The sequence below is a fragment of the Excalfactoria chinensis genome, chromosome 9 (genome assembly GCF_039878825.1).
Source record: "Excalfactoria chinensis isolate bCotChi1 chromosome 9, bCotChi1.hap2, whole genome shotgun sequence".
Classification (NCBI taxonomy): domain Eukaryota; kingdom Metazoa; phylum Chordata; class Aves; order Galliformes; family Phasianidae; genus Excalfactoria; species Excalfactoria chinensis.
Window position 1 is genome coordinate 262,605 of NC_092833.1, and position 15,502 is coordinate 278,106.

The 15,502-nt window shown below is 43.8% G+C and overlaps 1 protein-coding gene across 5 annotated transcripts in view; it reads right to left on the reverse strand.

Annotated features, from left to right (window-relative positions):
- Positions 1-662: 662 nt before the first annotated feature.
- Positions 663-15,502, reverse strand: part of PPP2R3A (protein phosphatase 2 regulatory subunit B''alpha) — a 51,386-nt gene continuing 36,546 nt past the window's right edge. For 3 of the 5 annotated variants that reach the window (XM_072344218.1, XM_072344217.1, XM_072344219.1), the window contains exons 8-14: positions 13,748-13,904; positions 11,690-11,738; positions 11,013-11,102; positions 9,560-9,735; positions 8,887-9,005; positions 7,342-7,448; positions 2,893-4,214 (exon numbers count right to left, since the gene is read on the reverse strand). In XM_072344218.1, the coding sequence (XP_072200319.1) occupies positions 4,145-4,214; positions 7,342-7,448; positions 8,887-9,005; positions 9,560-9,735; positions 11,013-11,102; positions 11,690-11,738; positions 13,748-13,904 (768 nt within the window). In that variant the 3' untranslated portion in view covers positions 2,893-4,144. The other 2 variants (XR_011904632.1, XM_072344221.1) reach the window with 2 other exon arrangements.

A 15,502-nucleotide genomic window follows, 5' to 3' on the forward strand; every position in this document is an offset into this window, starting at 1 on the left:
AGCTTGTGTTGTTTGGTGAGACCGGTGGACTTTAAAGGATCATACAGACGTGGCACACAAACCTTGCAAAGAATGCTGGTGCATCTCGTTACTGTATGGGAGCACAAGCCCCAGATATTTGTTATGTATTAAATCCTTATACAAATTAGAATAAAAAGGTGGGATCGCTAGCAATGCCTTCCTGAGAAGTGAAACAACAGAAGAGCAGCTTTGGATACATTAGAATAAGCCCAGGTGTGTGTGGGGCCATGATGACACTCCGTCTCACAAATGAAGAAAGAAGATAACGCAGCAGTTTTACTTCAGCATTTGCATGTGATGAAAGCAGGATGTTTTTCTTTCTCCCCTCTGTGCCACTTGCAGAGGATGCAGGAGAATTCTGTTCTAAGAAGAGATTAAAATGAGGGACATAGGAATTTGGCAAGTAGTACATGGGAAGAGCTCCACATTGAGGAGGAAGACGTGAGGAAGGTGAGTGCTGGGACTGCTGCTTCTCCCGGCTGTGTTAGCAGAGCTGCACCTCCTGGCTCTGTGGGGCTGCTGACAGGCACCTGCATGGCGAGAGCTCAGCGGCAACAAGGCCGACAGATTTGGGACGGCACCTGGAGCTGGAGTGCACAGTAACAGCCTGTGCCAGCACTGTGAGACAGCTTGTACCTCCTCGTTTCAAAGTCCTTTATTTGACCAAAAAAAAAAAAGAAGAAATTACAAAGTAGAAATACAAAGGTAAAACCATACCAGCACAAAACGCCTCCCAAACTGCTTGTACAAAGTATAAGAACCTTTATTATTTAAATAGTCGGTTTCTAGAACCATCACCCGGTGATACAGAGGAAAGATGGACAGGCCAAGCACTGCTGAGATGTTTCTCTCACAGTAACACGCTCCTCACTGAGCTTCATTTCTGGTTGTGTAGAGCTGGGCAGCTGCAGTGGAAGTGCCGCACTCCTGAAGCACACTCATTTGACTTCCTGCTCTTTCAGGCACGTTTTATTTCAGAAGCTAAGCATAGAAAACCTCGTTTAGAGACTCCGAAGCCAACTTCCTTTAATCCTCAGTTCACGAAAGCAGGAAGGTTTTCTGCAATGTTTCCTGTAAACCTGGGCCTGCCTGCCAGCTCTTTTTTGCCGTCCGTGTCTGTTTTGCAACACTGCCGCGTGGTGGCAGGCGGGCAGAAGGGGAGCTGTGCCAGCGAGTGGTGCTTTTTGCTGGGGAAAAAACGTGGTGAAGGAGTTACTGAGATTGCAGAGAAAAAGGACACAGTGAGGCCGGTACCATTCCAGCAGTAGTTACGTGTGGCTGTATTGAGCCACACCTCCTGTCTTAGAGAGAGAATACTTGTGAATGTGAAAATAAGGCTTTTTACTAAGGACACGGGACTTGGTTTTGCTAAACAAAACAGACTGGAGGGAACAAACATACACATATTCTTTTATCATGCAAAACTGAATTTCAGTCACTTTTCTGACTATTCATTAGGAAAAGCAATCCAGCTCGTTACAGACTTGCAACAAAAAAGTAAGATCTGTCTTGAAAGGAATGCAACAGCTAAAGCTGGCAGCTGCAGACAGGAGGCAAGGTCAGAGCGAAGTGGGCTCCTGTCAGTGTTCTGTGCTGTAATTCCTGGGCTCGATGGCTTCATTTCAGACAGCTTCCCAGCCTCTGAAACTGGTGTGTGTTGCAGGGAGCAGGCGCTGTGTCTGCAGCCCCAACATCCTGGTCTTCTGATGTTGTAACCACCCCAGAAACTCCACGAGCATGACAAGAGTTTCCAAATTTACCACCACGAGTGATGGCAGGGCTGAGTCACAAATGGGGCAGAGAATAAATACCTCATTCACTAATTAATCTGTGACAGCTGAATTATGATTGCCTGCACATGGATTAGTAAGACAGAGAGCGAATTTCTGTTCCAGAAAGCAAGTACTACCAATTACTACATACAGTTTCTGTAGCTTGTTCTCATACACGAGGCAAAACGTTTGCCCTAAGCTGCCTTTTGTTCTTTTTTTATTCCTTAGACCAGCGTCATTGTGTTGCCCTGCTGGAAGGGACAAATGGAATCACTCAGAGCAACAGAGAACCTTGGGTTTGGGAGTAAAAGTGCTCCGAACAGCCATGAATGTCTGCCTCACATTACTGAGGCCAAAGCTTGAAAACGTAACAGGTGATTTTCCCAGGCTCAGGATACCCCTCTTTTTTGCTCTTTGTTTTCCATCCATAGGTCAGGCTCTTCTTGCTCCTCTGGGCAATCCTCTTTGTGGAGAGATTTAAAATCTTATCAAAAAAGCCACTTTAGGCCAAGACAATGAAGAGCTGAAATGCTTTGCCTTGCTTCTTTTGGGTGAAAGAAGTAGGAAGAGCTGGTCACAGTTTGCCATTGTGTGTTTTCCATCCTATGTTTGCTTTTGCAATCATTTACTTTTTTCTGAATGAGGATCTTAGTGGAATTATTCCAAGCAGAGCTTTCCCTTTCAGGGTTACAGCGGTGATGGAGATGTAACTCAGACATCCTGGTGTTGAACAGAGCTGCTCTTGTGTGCTCGCTGCATTTAAAGGGGCTTATCCTGCCTTGGTCAGAGTGCTGCCTCCTTAATTGTGTCACTGCAGAATGGAAATTACCTCAAAGTACCTTTGCTAAGAATCTGGGCATCCAGAAGTTCCCCAAATACATGAAAAAATCCAGGATCCTGGGCTGTGTGTTTGCATCTAGATAAAATAGCAACATTGTTCATGGGAAAGGGAACAGTTCTTCAAGCCCAGCGTAACTGATAACTTCCTCCCTTTCAGATTTTGATCTTGATGAGAGAGTTACTAACCTCAGCAAGGCAGCAGTTTGTCCCACCTGGGCAGCAGGAGGCAGGCGTGACACTTCAAAGGCTCCTGGAAAAGTTGAAGCTGCGTTGTAGTGATCAGCCAATTCCTTATTTGTTATTAACAGCAACACTTAGACATAGCATCTAGGGATTAACGTACCATTGGGCAGCATTTTTACACACCACACATGCTGGGCTAATAGTGAGCATGTGTATTCACAAGCTACCTATCTACACAGTGAATGAGTTCTGTCTTTCTACATCAACTGTAATTCCATGGGGAAAGTCAGTTCAGTTTTGCACTTGCAGCAAGAATTCATCAGTTACGCTGCTTCCTCTCTGAGTCTACGTCTGTTTCATGGGTGGGAAAAAAGATCAGTAACACCTGGAGGTTTTCTTTACCAGGTAAACAATCCCTTGTTAACAGAAATTTACCACACACGGTAGGGCAGGTATTTTCATGAGGTCAGCTCAGTCCCTTGCAGAAGGCTATAGATCAGCAGTACAAGAGAAGGGAAAAGCACAGGAAAGAAACAGGACTGAAGCACACAGAACACGGCAGTTCCAGCACAGCAGAACGGTGTATGTATCTCTTGTAAGTAGACTAGAAAACACTTGTACAGAGAAAAAACACTATCCTGACTGGTGTTCATACAGGAGATCTCTCATACACAGGAGATTATGCAGAAACATTAATGATATCATAGATTCTAAGGAAACGTGGCATCATTTTAATTGTTCGCATACTCACACAAGTAAAATTAGTTTGGTACCATCTAGAAGAGCTTTATATCACAAAGGGGGACCTCACTCTCCCTTTCTGCAGGCATACTGCCTGGGTATTCAGGACACCAGCACAACCAAGAACTGCACAGTGATTTGTGTTTTAAATGATTTCTAGACTTATATGTCACTCCTGTTGTAAAGTCAAAGAGTCATAATGGCACGGGACTGAACCAACGGACCGGCGACTGCTGTAGATGCTGAATGCAGCTGTTTGTCACTAGATGCTGGCATTTATTGCACATCTGGGGACATCTATATGGACAGATATATAGGAAACAAGGTGCAATCACCATTTTTAATGAGCGTGCACAGTAACATTGTAGAAAGCTATTTTAAAGGATTTACTTATTGCAGTTACACAAAAAGGGGGGAAAAAAAGGAGGGTTTCAAGTTACAGTGTACAAAATAAAGCACATTGCTCCAATGACAGACTTAAGAAAAATCCCTAACTGTCCCTAAGCATCTTGGGACTGACTGCTATCCAGTTTGACAGACACTGATTACACATCTTCCGTTTCTCTATGCTGAGAGATCTGAGATAACTAGTTTGACTTGTCTCCAGTTTCAGAGGGAGATAAGACTTCATCTGTCTCATAGTCTTCTTCAAATGATCTGCAAAGATAAAAGGTGTGTCTTTAAAAGCTATTTTTTGGTGAGAGCATTTTTCAGCCAAGTTATTTCAGTAGCCACTAAAGCACGTGACTAAAATATGATAGCATGCAGGATGTTAACCTCAAGGAGCGCATCTGTAAAGCACTGAATGCGGTGCATCAGTAAGCAGTATTCTGACAGCTGACTGTCCTCTATCCATTCTCATTCTTAAGTTCTGAAACAGCTTTTCATTGGTCTTCAGCATTTAGAAACTTTGAATTCAGTTTTAGTCACAGATATTAGTATCTTGCAGTAGCCTTAATGTAGAAATAAAGCTGTTAAGGCAGATTCAGGTCCTAGAGGAAACTTGGCTTGCTCACTAAGACTTGGTTTCCAAAGTATCTTTGAGCTCAGGATATGCTTTTATTTTCACAGAAAAATCAATTGTGGCCACGCTGTCATGTTCCTCTCCCACTCTGAACTCTATGTTTATGGCTTAGGAATGTTTGTCTGCAAATTCTCCTCTCCAGCCAGTTGCAGTATTTGGGCTAGCTGGTTTCTGTGTTCTACAGCAGAGGATACCGCTTCAGGGCTTTCATCCCCTTCCTGTTGCTGAGAAATGATATATTTTAAGATCTCTATTTTTTCCCCAGCCTCAGCCCATCACAAGTTATTTTCTCAAGACACCCAAGAAGTTCAAATTCTTTAGCTCTGAAAGCAATGCTTGTTATGAAGGCAATGGTGCAGGAGGTCTTCCAGTGGCAAGCACAGGAATAGCCCCAGTTTGTTCAGTGATAAACTGCACTAGAAAAAGGTTAACTCCTTTGATACCCTGTGAGGACAGTGCAAAAAAAAAAAGAGCTATCTGCCACTTCTTGTGTTGCTTTTCCCTCTTCTAACTCATGTGCAGGCACAACAAGCCTTGGGAGCAATTTCTGCCTACCAATCTGTATGTCCTGCAGAGAGAGGCTTCTGTGCCATCACCTGCTAAGTGAGAGAGCAGTAAGGTAGATCCTTCGTGGTCAGATTCAACTACAACTTCTGCATTCACACAAAGCCGTGTGTGTGCATTCGCCAGGGAACAGGCTCACTTCCTCAAAAACTCGTATACAGATGTATAAACCAGATAACATGGCTGAGAAGTGTTCAGATCCACTTAAGCTTCCAGTAAAACACCATGCTCCAAATGGTTTTGAGCAAAAAACCACCTTTCTTTTCTCTTCTTCTTGGCGAGTGTGTTGTCCTTGTGTTTTCCAACATAGGTATTTAATTTACCATAGCAGTACTTGCAAATCTCTGAAGCTGCCACTCAGGATCAGAAGTAAACACTGTAAGATCTCCCCGCCTTTCAACATTAAACAGACAGCACCTGACCCCCTCTGAACTGACATAGCATCCTTGAAGTCTCTGAGTACCCACTATGGTGAGATTCCTCTTCCACAAGCAGTGCTCTGCCACAGACAAGCATCCAGGTAGCCAAACACCGACTGGTTTCAGAAACCCTCTGGTCAGAAAAGCTATGGACAGGACTAAGTCATAAATGTAGCACAGAACGCCACACTAATTCACCTGCACTTGCTGAATGATGGTTATTCTCAAATGTTTTTCAGACAAACACTGAATTTCAGATTTCTGTTAACTTTGCTAAAAAATCATCTGCTCCTTCACAGAGCACATAAATCATCTTCGTTTCATCCCACTCTGTTTCTGTCACCCTCAAAGAGCAGCAGAAATAATGAATATGCAAAAACTCAATGCCTCTTTCTAGCAAATTTGTCTGGGCATCCAGCTCTTTGTTTTTCCTTTTCCCTTCCTATTTTCCTTTGTGGTCTGTTGCTATGCTCCACAAATGAGATCTAATGCCGCTGCCATGACTACAGAGCTTTTCAGGGGCTCTTAAAAGCAAGCAGCAAGGTTGCTGACATGCTCCTTAGAGGAAGATACTGAGCTGTTTCAGACAGACTTCAACAATCTGACATCACCTGACAATTCAGTTTTTGGTGAATTTGGAGATTCATGGGCCTGCAAAGCTCCTATGGCAGACTCCCATTTCTTTTCTGTACTGAGCACGCAGGTGTTGCAGTGAGGATGCAGGAAATGCAACAATTTTATCTTCCATCCTGTGTTACGTGATCTTTCATTAATGGAAGCCACAAAAAGGCAAGGCAGCTCAAAGGAGATGAAGGAACAGCTTATTGCTGTTTGGATGCACATCACAGGGAGAAAAGGAAATGCAGCTCTCCGTGGCTTCATAAATCCCGGTGGCTAATTAGCAGATGCTTCTGTTATCCAAGCAGTTTCCTTTGTGGTAAGCTTTGAAAATTACACAATCATCTCAGGACTCTTATTTCAATGGCTCTATAAACAATGCTCAAGAACGGGTGAAATCCTGAATCGTGCAAGATTGACAACAAGTAGAAGCACAACGTATTTGTTCCAATGTGTTTTACAGTAACCATCCGGAGACCTCTGGAGAAATACTCTCAAGAAGATCCAACTCCAGCCACGCTTACAGCAAGTCTGCACTGGGAGCCTCTGTGGAAAGCCCTTGCATACAGAGCATTCCTGGACCTACTGCTCTGCCTAGATTCATTGGTCTCAGGATAGCTGGAGTATCAGTCAATATACAATTCTACACGTTTGCAAAAATTAGTGTAAATATTGCAGAAATCAACTGTTTTAAATAAAAAGCCTACACAAGATTAGTAGAAGAATTACAACTTGGAAACAGGTTATGAAGGGCAAAGACAACAGGCATAAAGTCAGGCGGAAAGTAAGATTATTTGACTAAAATAAAGCCTGCACTAGGATCATAAATGTAACAGCTAAAGCTTCTGTGCCATAATAGTATGATACCATTAACACAGCGCCAGGAATAGCAAAAGTCATTTGTTATCTTTTTGGTACCATCACCAAAAGAAAAATGCTTTTTCCTTTTTCCCAGCTATCTTCATATCTGCAGCAGATGTGGCTAATTCAATGGTTGGCAAAAAAGAATTCAGAAGACCCCCAACCCCTTATGACAAATTTACCAACAGAGCCATTTGGAGCAACTACTTCAGGCTCCTCCACGCCATGATGCTGAGACTCCAGATCTCAGGCAGAGCCATGAAGCGTGTCTCCAGGGCAGTGCAATGCCTCTGCTTACCCTTCTTGGAGCTGTTCGTTCCCAGACTCCTCAGCCACAAGAATCTCGTACTCTTCAGCAGCGTACCTGTCCCAGTCTGAAGGCTCAGGGCCATCATTTTCGAAATCCTGAAGAGAGCAGACAGTCAAGCACACCATGAATGCACCTCTTTGCAACTATGTTTACAACAGGTCCCATGTTCTGTAACTCCATGCACAACAACCAGTTCTAGGAATATGCAGCAACAATATTGAAACAGTCGAAAAATAAGACTCACCATTACCTTAAACTAACATCTGCACATAACTGATGATGAAACACATAGACTACACATAGACTACAAAACTCAGTGTGCGACCCAGCCTACCAACAAATCAGTCCCCTTCCACTTCAGAAAGGCTGAATAACTACTGGCAACCCTGCCCGTGGCAGGGGTGTTGGAACTGAATGACCTTAAAGGTCCATTCCAACCCAAGTCATTCTACAGTAACTACGTATTTTCTTGGCTCTAGTTCACAAAGCCATGCATCTTCAGAGTTTGCAACTGGTTAAAGGACTTAATTTGAAATCCTTAATTGTCAGTTACAGTTGATCTTAACAGTTTGCTCAGTGGGGGAAAGTTTGAAAGGTTACAAAATAACACCTCTAGAAACAGTTGCCTCTGCCATTTATAATAACAGTATAATATTATAATAATTATTATATTACATGATATAATAATAATAACAATAAGCCAAGGGAAGACAGGAGCAGGCAGGTGGGGCCAGGGAGCGTAATTTAGGACGATCCTTAAAAAACAAGAACAAAAACCTAAAACATTAAATACACTGGTTCTGGAACTGGATATACTTAAGCCTAGAAGCATGGAACTGCAAAGTTCCTTGTACAGGTCATGCAGGAACCAGCTGGGAAGGAACCAGAGTTGATTCTGGCATCCCCACCACTTTACTGTACTTTTGACTGCACAAAAGCCCTCTGGGAGATAGTTTCTAAGCTATATTCACATATGTTTTCAGTCGATGTGCAAGGGGAACCAGAGGTGAGGGACTTGATGCCAACAACTGACAAAGCTCAGGTGTCAGAACACCCTACAGCTAGTGCAACAAGCAATTACAGAAGTAACAACCTTTCATATGTTCTCTGGCTGGGGAGAGAGGATGGTGAATGCTGCCAGGCACAGCCTGGTGAATAACTGGCAATTCAGCAGCTGTAGGTCATTCTCTCTAGAATCACACACTGCACCATCAGTGCTGGTGCAGTAGGATCAGCTAAGGCAATCACATCACAGAACGGTGGAATGGTTTGGGTTGGAAGGTACCCAGGACATCTCCCAGCTTCTGCTCAAATCTGGGTCAGTTTTGAGGCCCGATCAGGGAGTTCAAAGTCACACCCTGAAAACCTCCAAGGTCAGAATGTTCACAACCTACTCAGGCAACCTGACCCAGTGTTTGGCTGCCCAAAGTGTGAAAAGGTTTCTTTATGTTCAGTTGGATTTTTCCTTCATTCAGTTTAATTCCAAAGACAAGTTTGAGAAGGCCTGTATTTAGAAATAACAGTGATTTATACCTTTTGCACTGCAAAGGGATCTCTCTGTTCATTGTCCAGGTATTTCTCTAAATTGAAGAACGTGTTGTAGAACACATGAGCCATTCTGCATCTCTTCAAGTCTCGCAGGGTTACTCGTCCTGCAGGAAAAATACAGACACAAACCCACACAGTGATACTGTGCTATTAAGCTTCTCCTTAGTGAGAAACCGGACCTGTTCTGGTCAGTTTTAAGGAAGTTTTGTTGCACCACTAGGCTACGGTACTGCAAAATCTCTTCCCAATCCTGTCAAGAATATAAACATTATTTAATAAATTGGTATGTATTAGTTCTAAACTTTACATACATCTGGAGGTAATATGGAGGTCTTTCATATTGATGTGAAATGTGAAAGAATGTGGAGGGGGATGGTAGTTTCACATCTAGGCTGTCAGTATGTTCCACAGCTGGACTATACAAGACTTGCTGCTCCAGTGCCAGCAAGTTCATTCACAAGGTCTTTTAAGTTTTTCAGAGTTCTTTATGTATAACATTATGCTGCAGCAGCCATAATGTTACTGTTACTTTGTACAGGAATTCCAGTCCTGTGATTCTAACACAAGACTCTACCCACAAATGGGTTTCAGGGTAACATTACTTCCTCAATCCACCACAGATCAAAGAGCATAGAAGCTCCCATTACAAAGAATTTACCTTCTCTCTCTGGCTTAACGAGATCGAGCATCTGACACAGCAAATCCTGAAATGGCAGTGGTTCTATGCCCATCACTTCCATCCGTTCACACTGCTCCTCATAGAAGTATTCCAGTTCATACATGGAGAGCACTCCATCCCCATCCAGGTCCATGCACCGAAACCAGTACTCAATGCTAGAAAAAGAGACAGGATTAGTGAAAGCGTGGTGACTGCTTTAGAGAATCTCTACAGCAGAGATTGCAGCAATGCACATTCCCCTTCCCCAGTTCTCTAATGCTCCTCTTCTCCCAAAGACTGGCAAAATACCGAATACCCTTTGGGAAGGATTGGGGCACAGGCCAAGGCTTATGAGAGCCACCTGTTAGTTCTCTTTTATTTGACTTGTAAGCACAGCCACCCTCACGACCTGTTTCACCAGGTAGTTCTACAAGTGCTCACTGTGCACTGTCAACTGTCTCACGCAGGCTGTGGTATCCCTGCCCCCTTCAGCATCAGAAGACAGACAGATACAACCAACTCTGAACCCAGGACACCAGCTATCCCATACTCCCTATGTAAAAGGCAGTGTTTTAAGGCAGCCACACTCTACATCCTACCTTCAGCTCTAGATAGTCAGACCATGGATTTGAGTACTTTTTCTCATCTTTACTCAGAAAATTCCTTGCCCAAATAACTGCATGCAGATCTAGTTCTGCTCTGCACAGTAGTATCCCATTGGCTTCATGAACCAGACAGGAGGGTAGGTTTCACTAAGTGACACAGTTTCCCTACAAAGCCTTCTTAGGAACTTGCTACGTGCATGAAGGGAACGTTCCTACCAGCTACAAACATCTCATGGGTTTACCCCAGAGACAGGAGTCTCTGCAGCCCCTGCTATTGCTACCACAGACCCCCCACTGAAGTGCACCTCAGCCTTCACAGCATGGTTGAGCTATCAGCTCATATGGCCATAAAGCTACTGCCATGTGAGCTGAACTCTGCCCACTACGCAGGAGCTCAGTGTTGACAGATGGCATCTACAGCTGCCTCTACAAAAAGGACCAGGGACTGCCCTTGTGAGAAGCCATCATCTGGTCTGCAGTTAATGAGATCAAGAGCTAAAGGGAAGTATGATGGAGACAAAGGGGGAAAACAAACAAATCCAGTTTTTATGCAGCTCTCTACTGCTCTCCAAGCAGTTCCTCACAGTGGTAAAACAGCACTAACCTCATGAGCATGGGGGAACCAAAGTTCTGGTTACTCAAGACACTTAACATTAAAAGGAAACTCTCCTTCAAAGCAATTTCTCCTCAAGAAAGAAAAACTATTTGACCAAGTATTGACAGTAGGTTGTCTTCCTAGTAGTCACGGAAACTGAAGCTGCTGTCTGTTTGGGAATAAGTCACAGAAGCTTCTAAAATCTTATCTGCTCATCTTAATACTTTTACTAGGACACAGAAATCAGTCAAACCTTGTAGCATTTCTTTTGTCTTCCTCTGAAATCAGCAGCCACACAAAATCAGCGTAACTCATGCGGCCTTCCTTCTGAACTTCGTTTCCTCTGGAAAACACATCCAGAAAAAAACAGGCTTAATACTCAGGATGTTATCAACAGAGTTTTTAAAAAGCCCCAAATCACTTGTAAGAGAAAATGGAAACATGATTGCCCACTTAGCCTGTCCTCCCTGCACTTTCTAGCAACAACTCTTCTGCCCTTCCTCCCAGGCACAATGTTTGCTGTCTGGCTGCTACTGCAAAGCTGAGGCTCACCTGCCAAGTATCCTCACATAGCAGGTGCTGGGCTGTGCTATTTCTCCTAGGCTTTGCACCAATGCTCTCCCGCTATCCCTGTGCCACTGCTAGACAAAAACACAGTGTCTCACACTCCCACTGGCTATGCCCAGTTCTAAAATACGTTCTACTATGTGTTAAATACATCTACTAAGATGTATTTAAGTGATCGTCCTACTGGATTTTTCATTTACTTTCCAAAGATGCCCAGAAGTCCCACTCAATTTTCATGAAGCTTCACCTGAAGCACCATGTTGGAAACCATACTCTCAGAAATTCCCACTGATCGGTATCTTGAATTTCTAACCAGCCCGACAGAAATTCACTTTCATTCCCAGCCAGCATGCTATTCCTCACCTCACCACAGCACCGCTGAATATTCGCTCAATAATCCTGCTTGACAGAGCTAGAAACAAAGAAAATAGATGAAATGAAGCAACAGGTTACCAGAATAATGACATTTGGTTATTTAAAGTGAACTCACACTAAGTGATTTCCCATCGCTAAAACAAAGCTCTGCCTACACTGCTTAGATACTTCACTGGTCTCTGTTTAGCAGCACTCAATGAAAAATGAAGATATGCCTGCCTTTGTATCCTACCCAACACCATTACTTCCTCTCTAATATGGCAACCATGTATGACCTGGATTCTTCAGCACATCTGCCAGTATGGGCAGTATTACCCCTAGTTTGCTGCAGCAGGACTAATAGAAGGAGAATACTTCAATGTGGACTGCAAAATTAGTTCAGCTATCAAGTAAAAATCACATATCAAATCCAGACAAAAACATTCCTAAGCAATACACGAAGTGTTGCAAACCCCTGCATCAGGAAAGGACAATGAAAAACAAGCATTATTTCAAGCAAGTAGAAGGACTCTGCCAGCCAGAAATGTGTGGAGCTGGTTGCTGTGCTAGAGATGCACCACCTAAGCAACAAGTACCAGTCTCAGGCAGGACTTCTACACTGACCTCACAGTCCAGATCACTGAGACACTTTCTTTAGACCTGCTGCTGCACCACTGTACTGAAAACATCTCTCCTTCCCCCAGCCCACAGCACCCCTTCTCTCTTCAGCTCCCCAGCACTCAGTGCTCTCAAGCTTCCTGTGTAAGAGATGCTCCCTTCCCACACTCAATGCTCCCAAAAGGGACCAAGTCACCCATATAATCTACCTTCAGTTAGGCACTCTTTATCCTCCGCCCATCCAAGTCTCTCAACAACCTCCTGATCTGCTGTGACTGCCATAATCACCCCGAACCCCCACAGCCTTCCCATAAACACCTCCACCCCAAGGACATGGGCCACCACAATGCACACAAATCCACAGCGTTGTCAATCCACACTCCCTTCTTTCTTTCTCACTTCAGCCCTCTAGGATCATGGTCCCCATGAAATGTTGTGTCCCCTCCAGATTTCCAGCAATTCCTGACAATTCGTTATACCTACAGACCCCGGTAGCTCTATGCATGGAAACACCTCTCCCAGCACCTCCAAATCACACGTTGTGTCTAAGTATCCCATTTCTCCAAGCCTAATTCTCTATCCTATAACTACTTTCTTAAAAAGTGTGGCAAACACGCAGAAGAGTTCAAGACAGCTTTATCTTCAAAGTTAAAGCGTGTTGGTCAATAGCTCAAGCTCTTGTCCAAGACACTAACTCACGAGTCCTGACTGTAAGTGCGCGGGCATATCATGCTCCAAGAACACAGATCATCTTAAACACAGCCCATCTGACTGGGTGCCTCCATCCAGCCCAGCAAACAAACCATACAGAACAGCTCACACATACAATGACTATTTTCTAGCATGCTTTCTCAGCCTTCAACAACTTGCAGAGCAAGGACTTCCTGAGCCAGAGGAATTGCTTTTGGATTATTCATCCCTTTGTGGATTTTTATTCCATTAATTTATCTATGGCACTTGGGCCTTCAAAAACTTTTAGGATCTGCTCAACTTGTGGCAAAGTGTTCCAGAATGAACTCAAAAGATAATCCCCGGAGAGCATTTGCAAACCAAAATTCATCAACCTTCACTGGACTCTGAAACTTCTCTCACACGACAAGACTGCAATTTGGCAGTCTTTAAAGTTCATAGAGGCTCAACCTTCTTGTTCATACTTCAACTACCTGCAAAACTCTCAGCAAAAAAAGAGCTAGTTTGAAAGCATTATTAGCTTGTCCTTCTGGCAGCAATCCACTGAAGCTACCCAAGAGAAAAACAGCATCTGTTGCATTTCTCTGTGTCTAAGCTCCTACAAGTAAGTCTGTAAATCAGCATTTGTTTGAGACGGATGCCTCCATTTAGAATTTTTTGAGGTGTCAAATTAACTAAATTAAAGCTAGGCTTTACTTTTTATTGGGAGCATTCAATTTTCAGTCACTTTCCTCCCACCATAGCTTGCAGGCAGCATACCTTGATCACTGTATCTAGCCAGATCCTTCTGGCTGATATAAAGGTCATGGTCAGTGTCCAGCTCCCAGAATTTACAGTATATAACATAGAAGTGCTCGTAGGAGAAATAATCTGTGATTTGATTTATGTCATCCTCTTCTTCCAAGAGAGCAAGAGTCTGAAACAGTACAAATAAAGTGGGAAGTTAAACCTAGACAAAGAGGCGATTTAACAGCTCGAGTCCTCCAACCTCTACAGAAGCTGGGCAAACACAGCTCTGAGAGATAATCCAAAATGTAGCCCTTCCTCACTGTAGGAGATTTTGTTCTTGCATTTGATATTTAACAGGCAGTTATAAAGCATCTGGTTTGAACATCTTGGTTAGCATATGTGCACATTACTTTTGCCAGTCCCATGAACAATTCCTGTTAATTTTCAGCCATAGTGAAGAGCCATGCAGAAGAACAAGGCAACTGCTGTCTCAGCTGGAATCCATTATTTGCAAACCATCTCTGACCTGTATCAGAGGCTCCTAGAGCCATTTACCACAGCAAATCCACAGGAACTGAGATGTATCTTGACACTGCACACATTCTTGCTTGGCTCCTGAAGCATAAGATCAAGCCTTACTCCAGACTCACGCCTGGACTGGGGAAGGATCGATCCCAGGCAAATTAAACCAATCACATTGATTTTCCTGGCCTGCTGCTGACAGGAATCAGCCTGGTTTAACTGGGAGGCTCGGGCAGATTTTCAGCCATGATTTCTGTTACCATATCCAATTAAGAAACATTTAGCAACAACAACATTGTTTTATTTCCACCTTACACCTACCTCTGTCCTTCCCTCCCGTGGCAGAAGGTATCACACTTTTATCTCCATCTGCCTTTCCCTGAGTGCTACAGCCAGAGGACAGCAGATAGCCTTCTCAATCTAATGAATCAAATCAAACAAGCCATGGGTCTTATCCTCCTCTGCCCTCACAGAACCTCAGAAGGGAGGACAGTCAGAGCTGTCCCAGGCAGTTGTGTCCCTAAGACAGCAGGCCTAGTGGCAGTGGCCAGTGAACACTGATAGTTCACTGTTCTCTCTCCATTATCTCCATGTCCTAAGAGCCAGCACAAAACTCTCACATCCCACTAACCATCAGATTCAGTAAACTTTCAGATAGGGGCAACAGAGCAGCATTGCCAGACCTACCAAACTACCTTGATTTTCTGATGTTTAAGTCACCTAAGACTTAAGACATCTCTGAGCACTCACTACCTTCAAATTCTTCTTAGGTCTCTCCATGCCTTTGCAGACAATAAACACCTTGACCTTTCAACCTAAAGGCTTCTGGCTTCTTAGGCTGGGACAGAATCAAGCAGCCTTAGACAGTCCTAATCTGGTGCTCTTTTTGGTTAAATATACCATGAACAGAGATCTTCATCCCAAACCATCCACCCAACATTCCCTCCTCTGATATATCACAGGAATTGTAACGAGTGCTAAACCCAACAGCTTTTCTCGAGAAGTTTACTGCACAATCAGAAATCAGCACAAACTAGGTGATGCATCCTGAGATGCTCGGTCTTGCAGTGGTGCAGCGTGCCTCAACAGCTGGCAGAGGACTAACTGCCAGCTGAGTCAAGAAGTTGGCAGTGCTACTCAGCACGTATCATAGTCCATCCACCAGCTATTCCTGGCTGCTCAGTGAGCCAGATGTTGCTTCAGACTTTTGAATGTACTCCTTCAACTTCTATCCACTGCACTCCTGGCTGCTCTGGCCCTTGG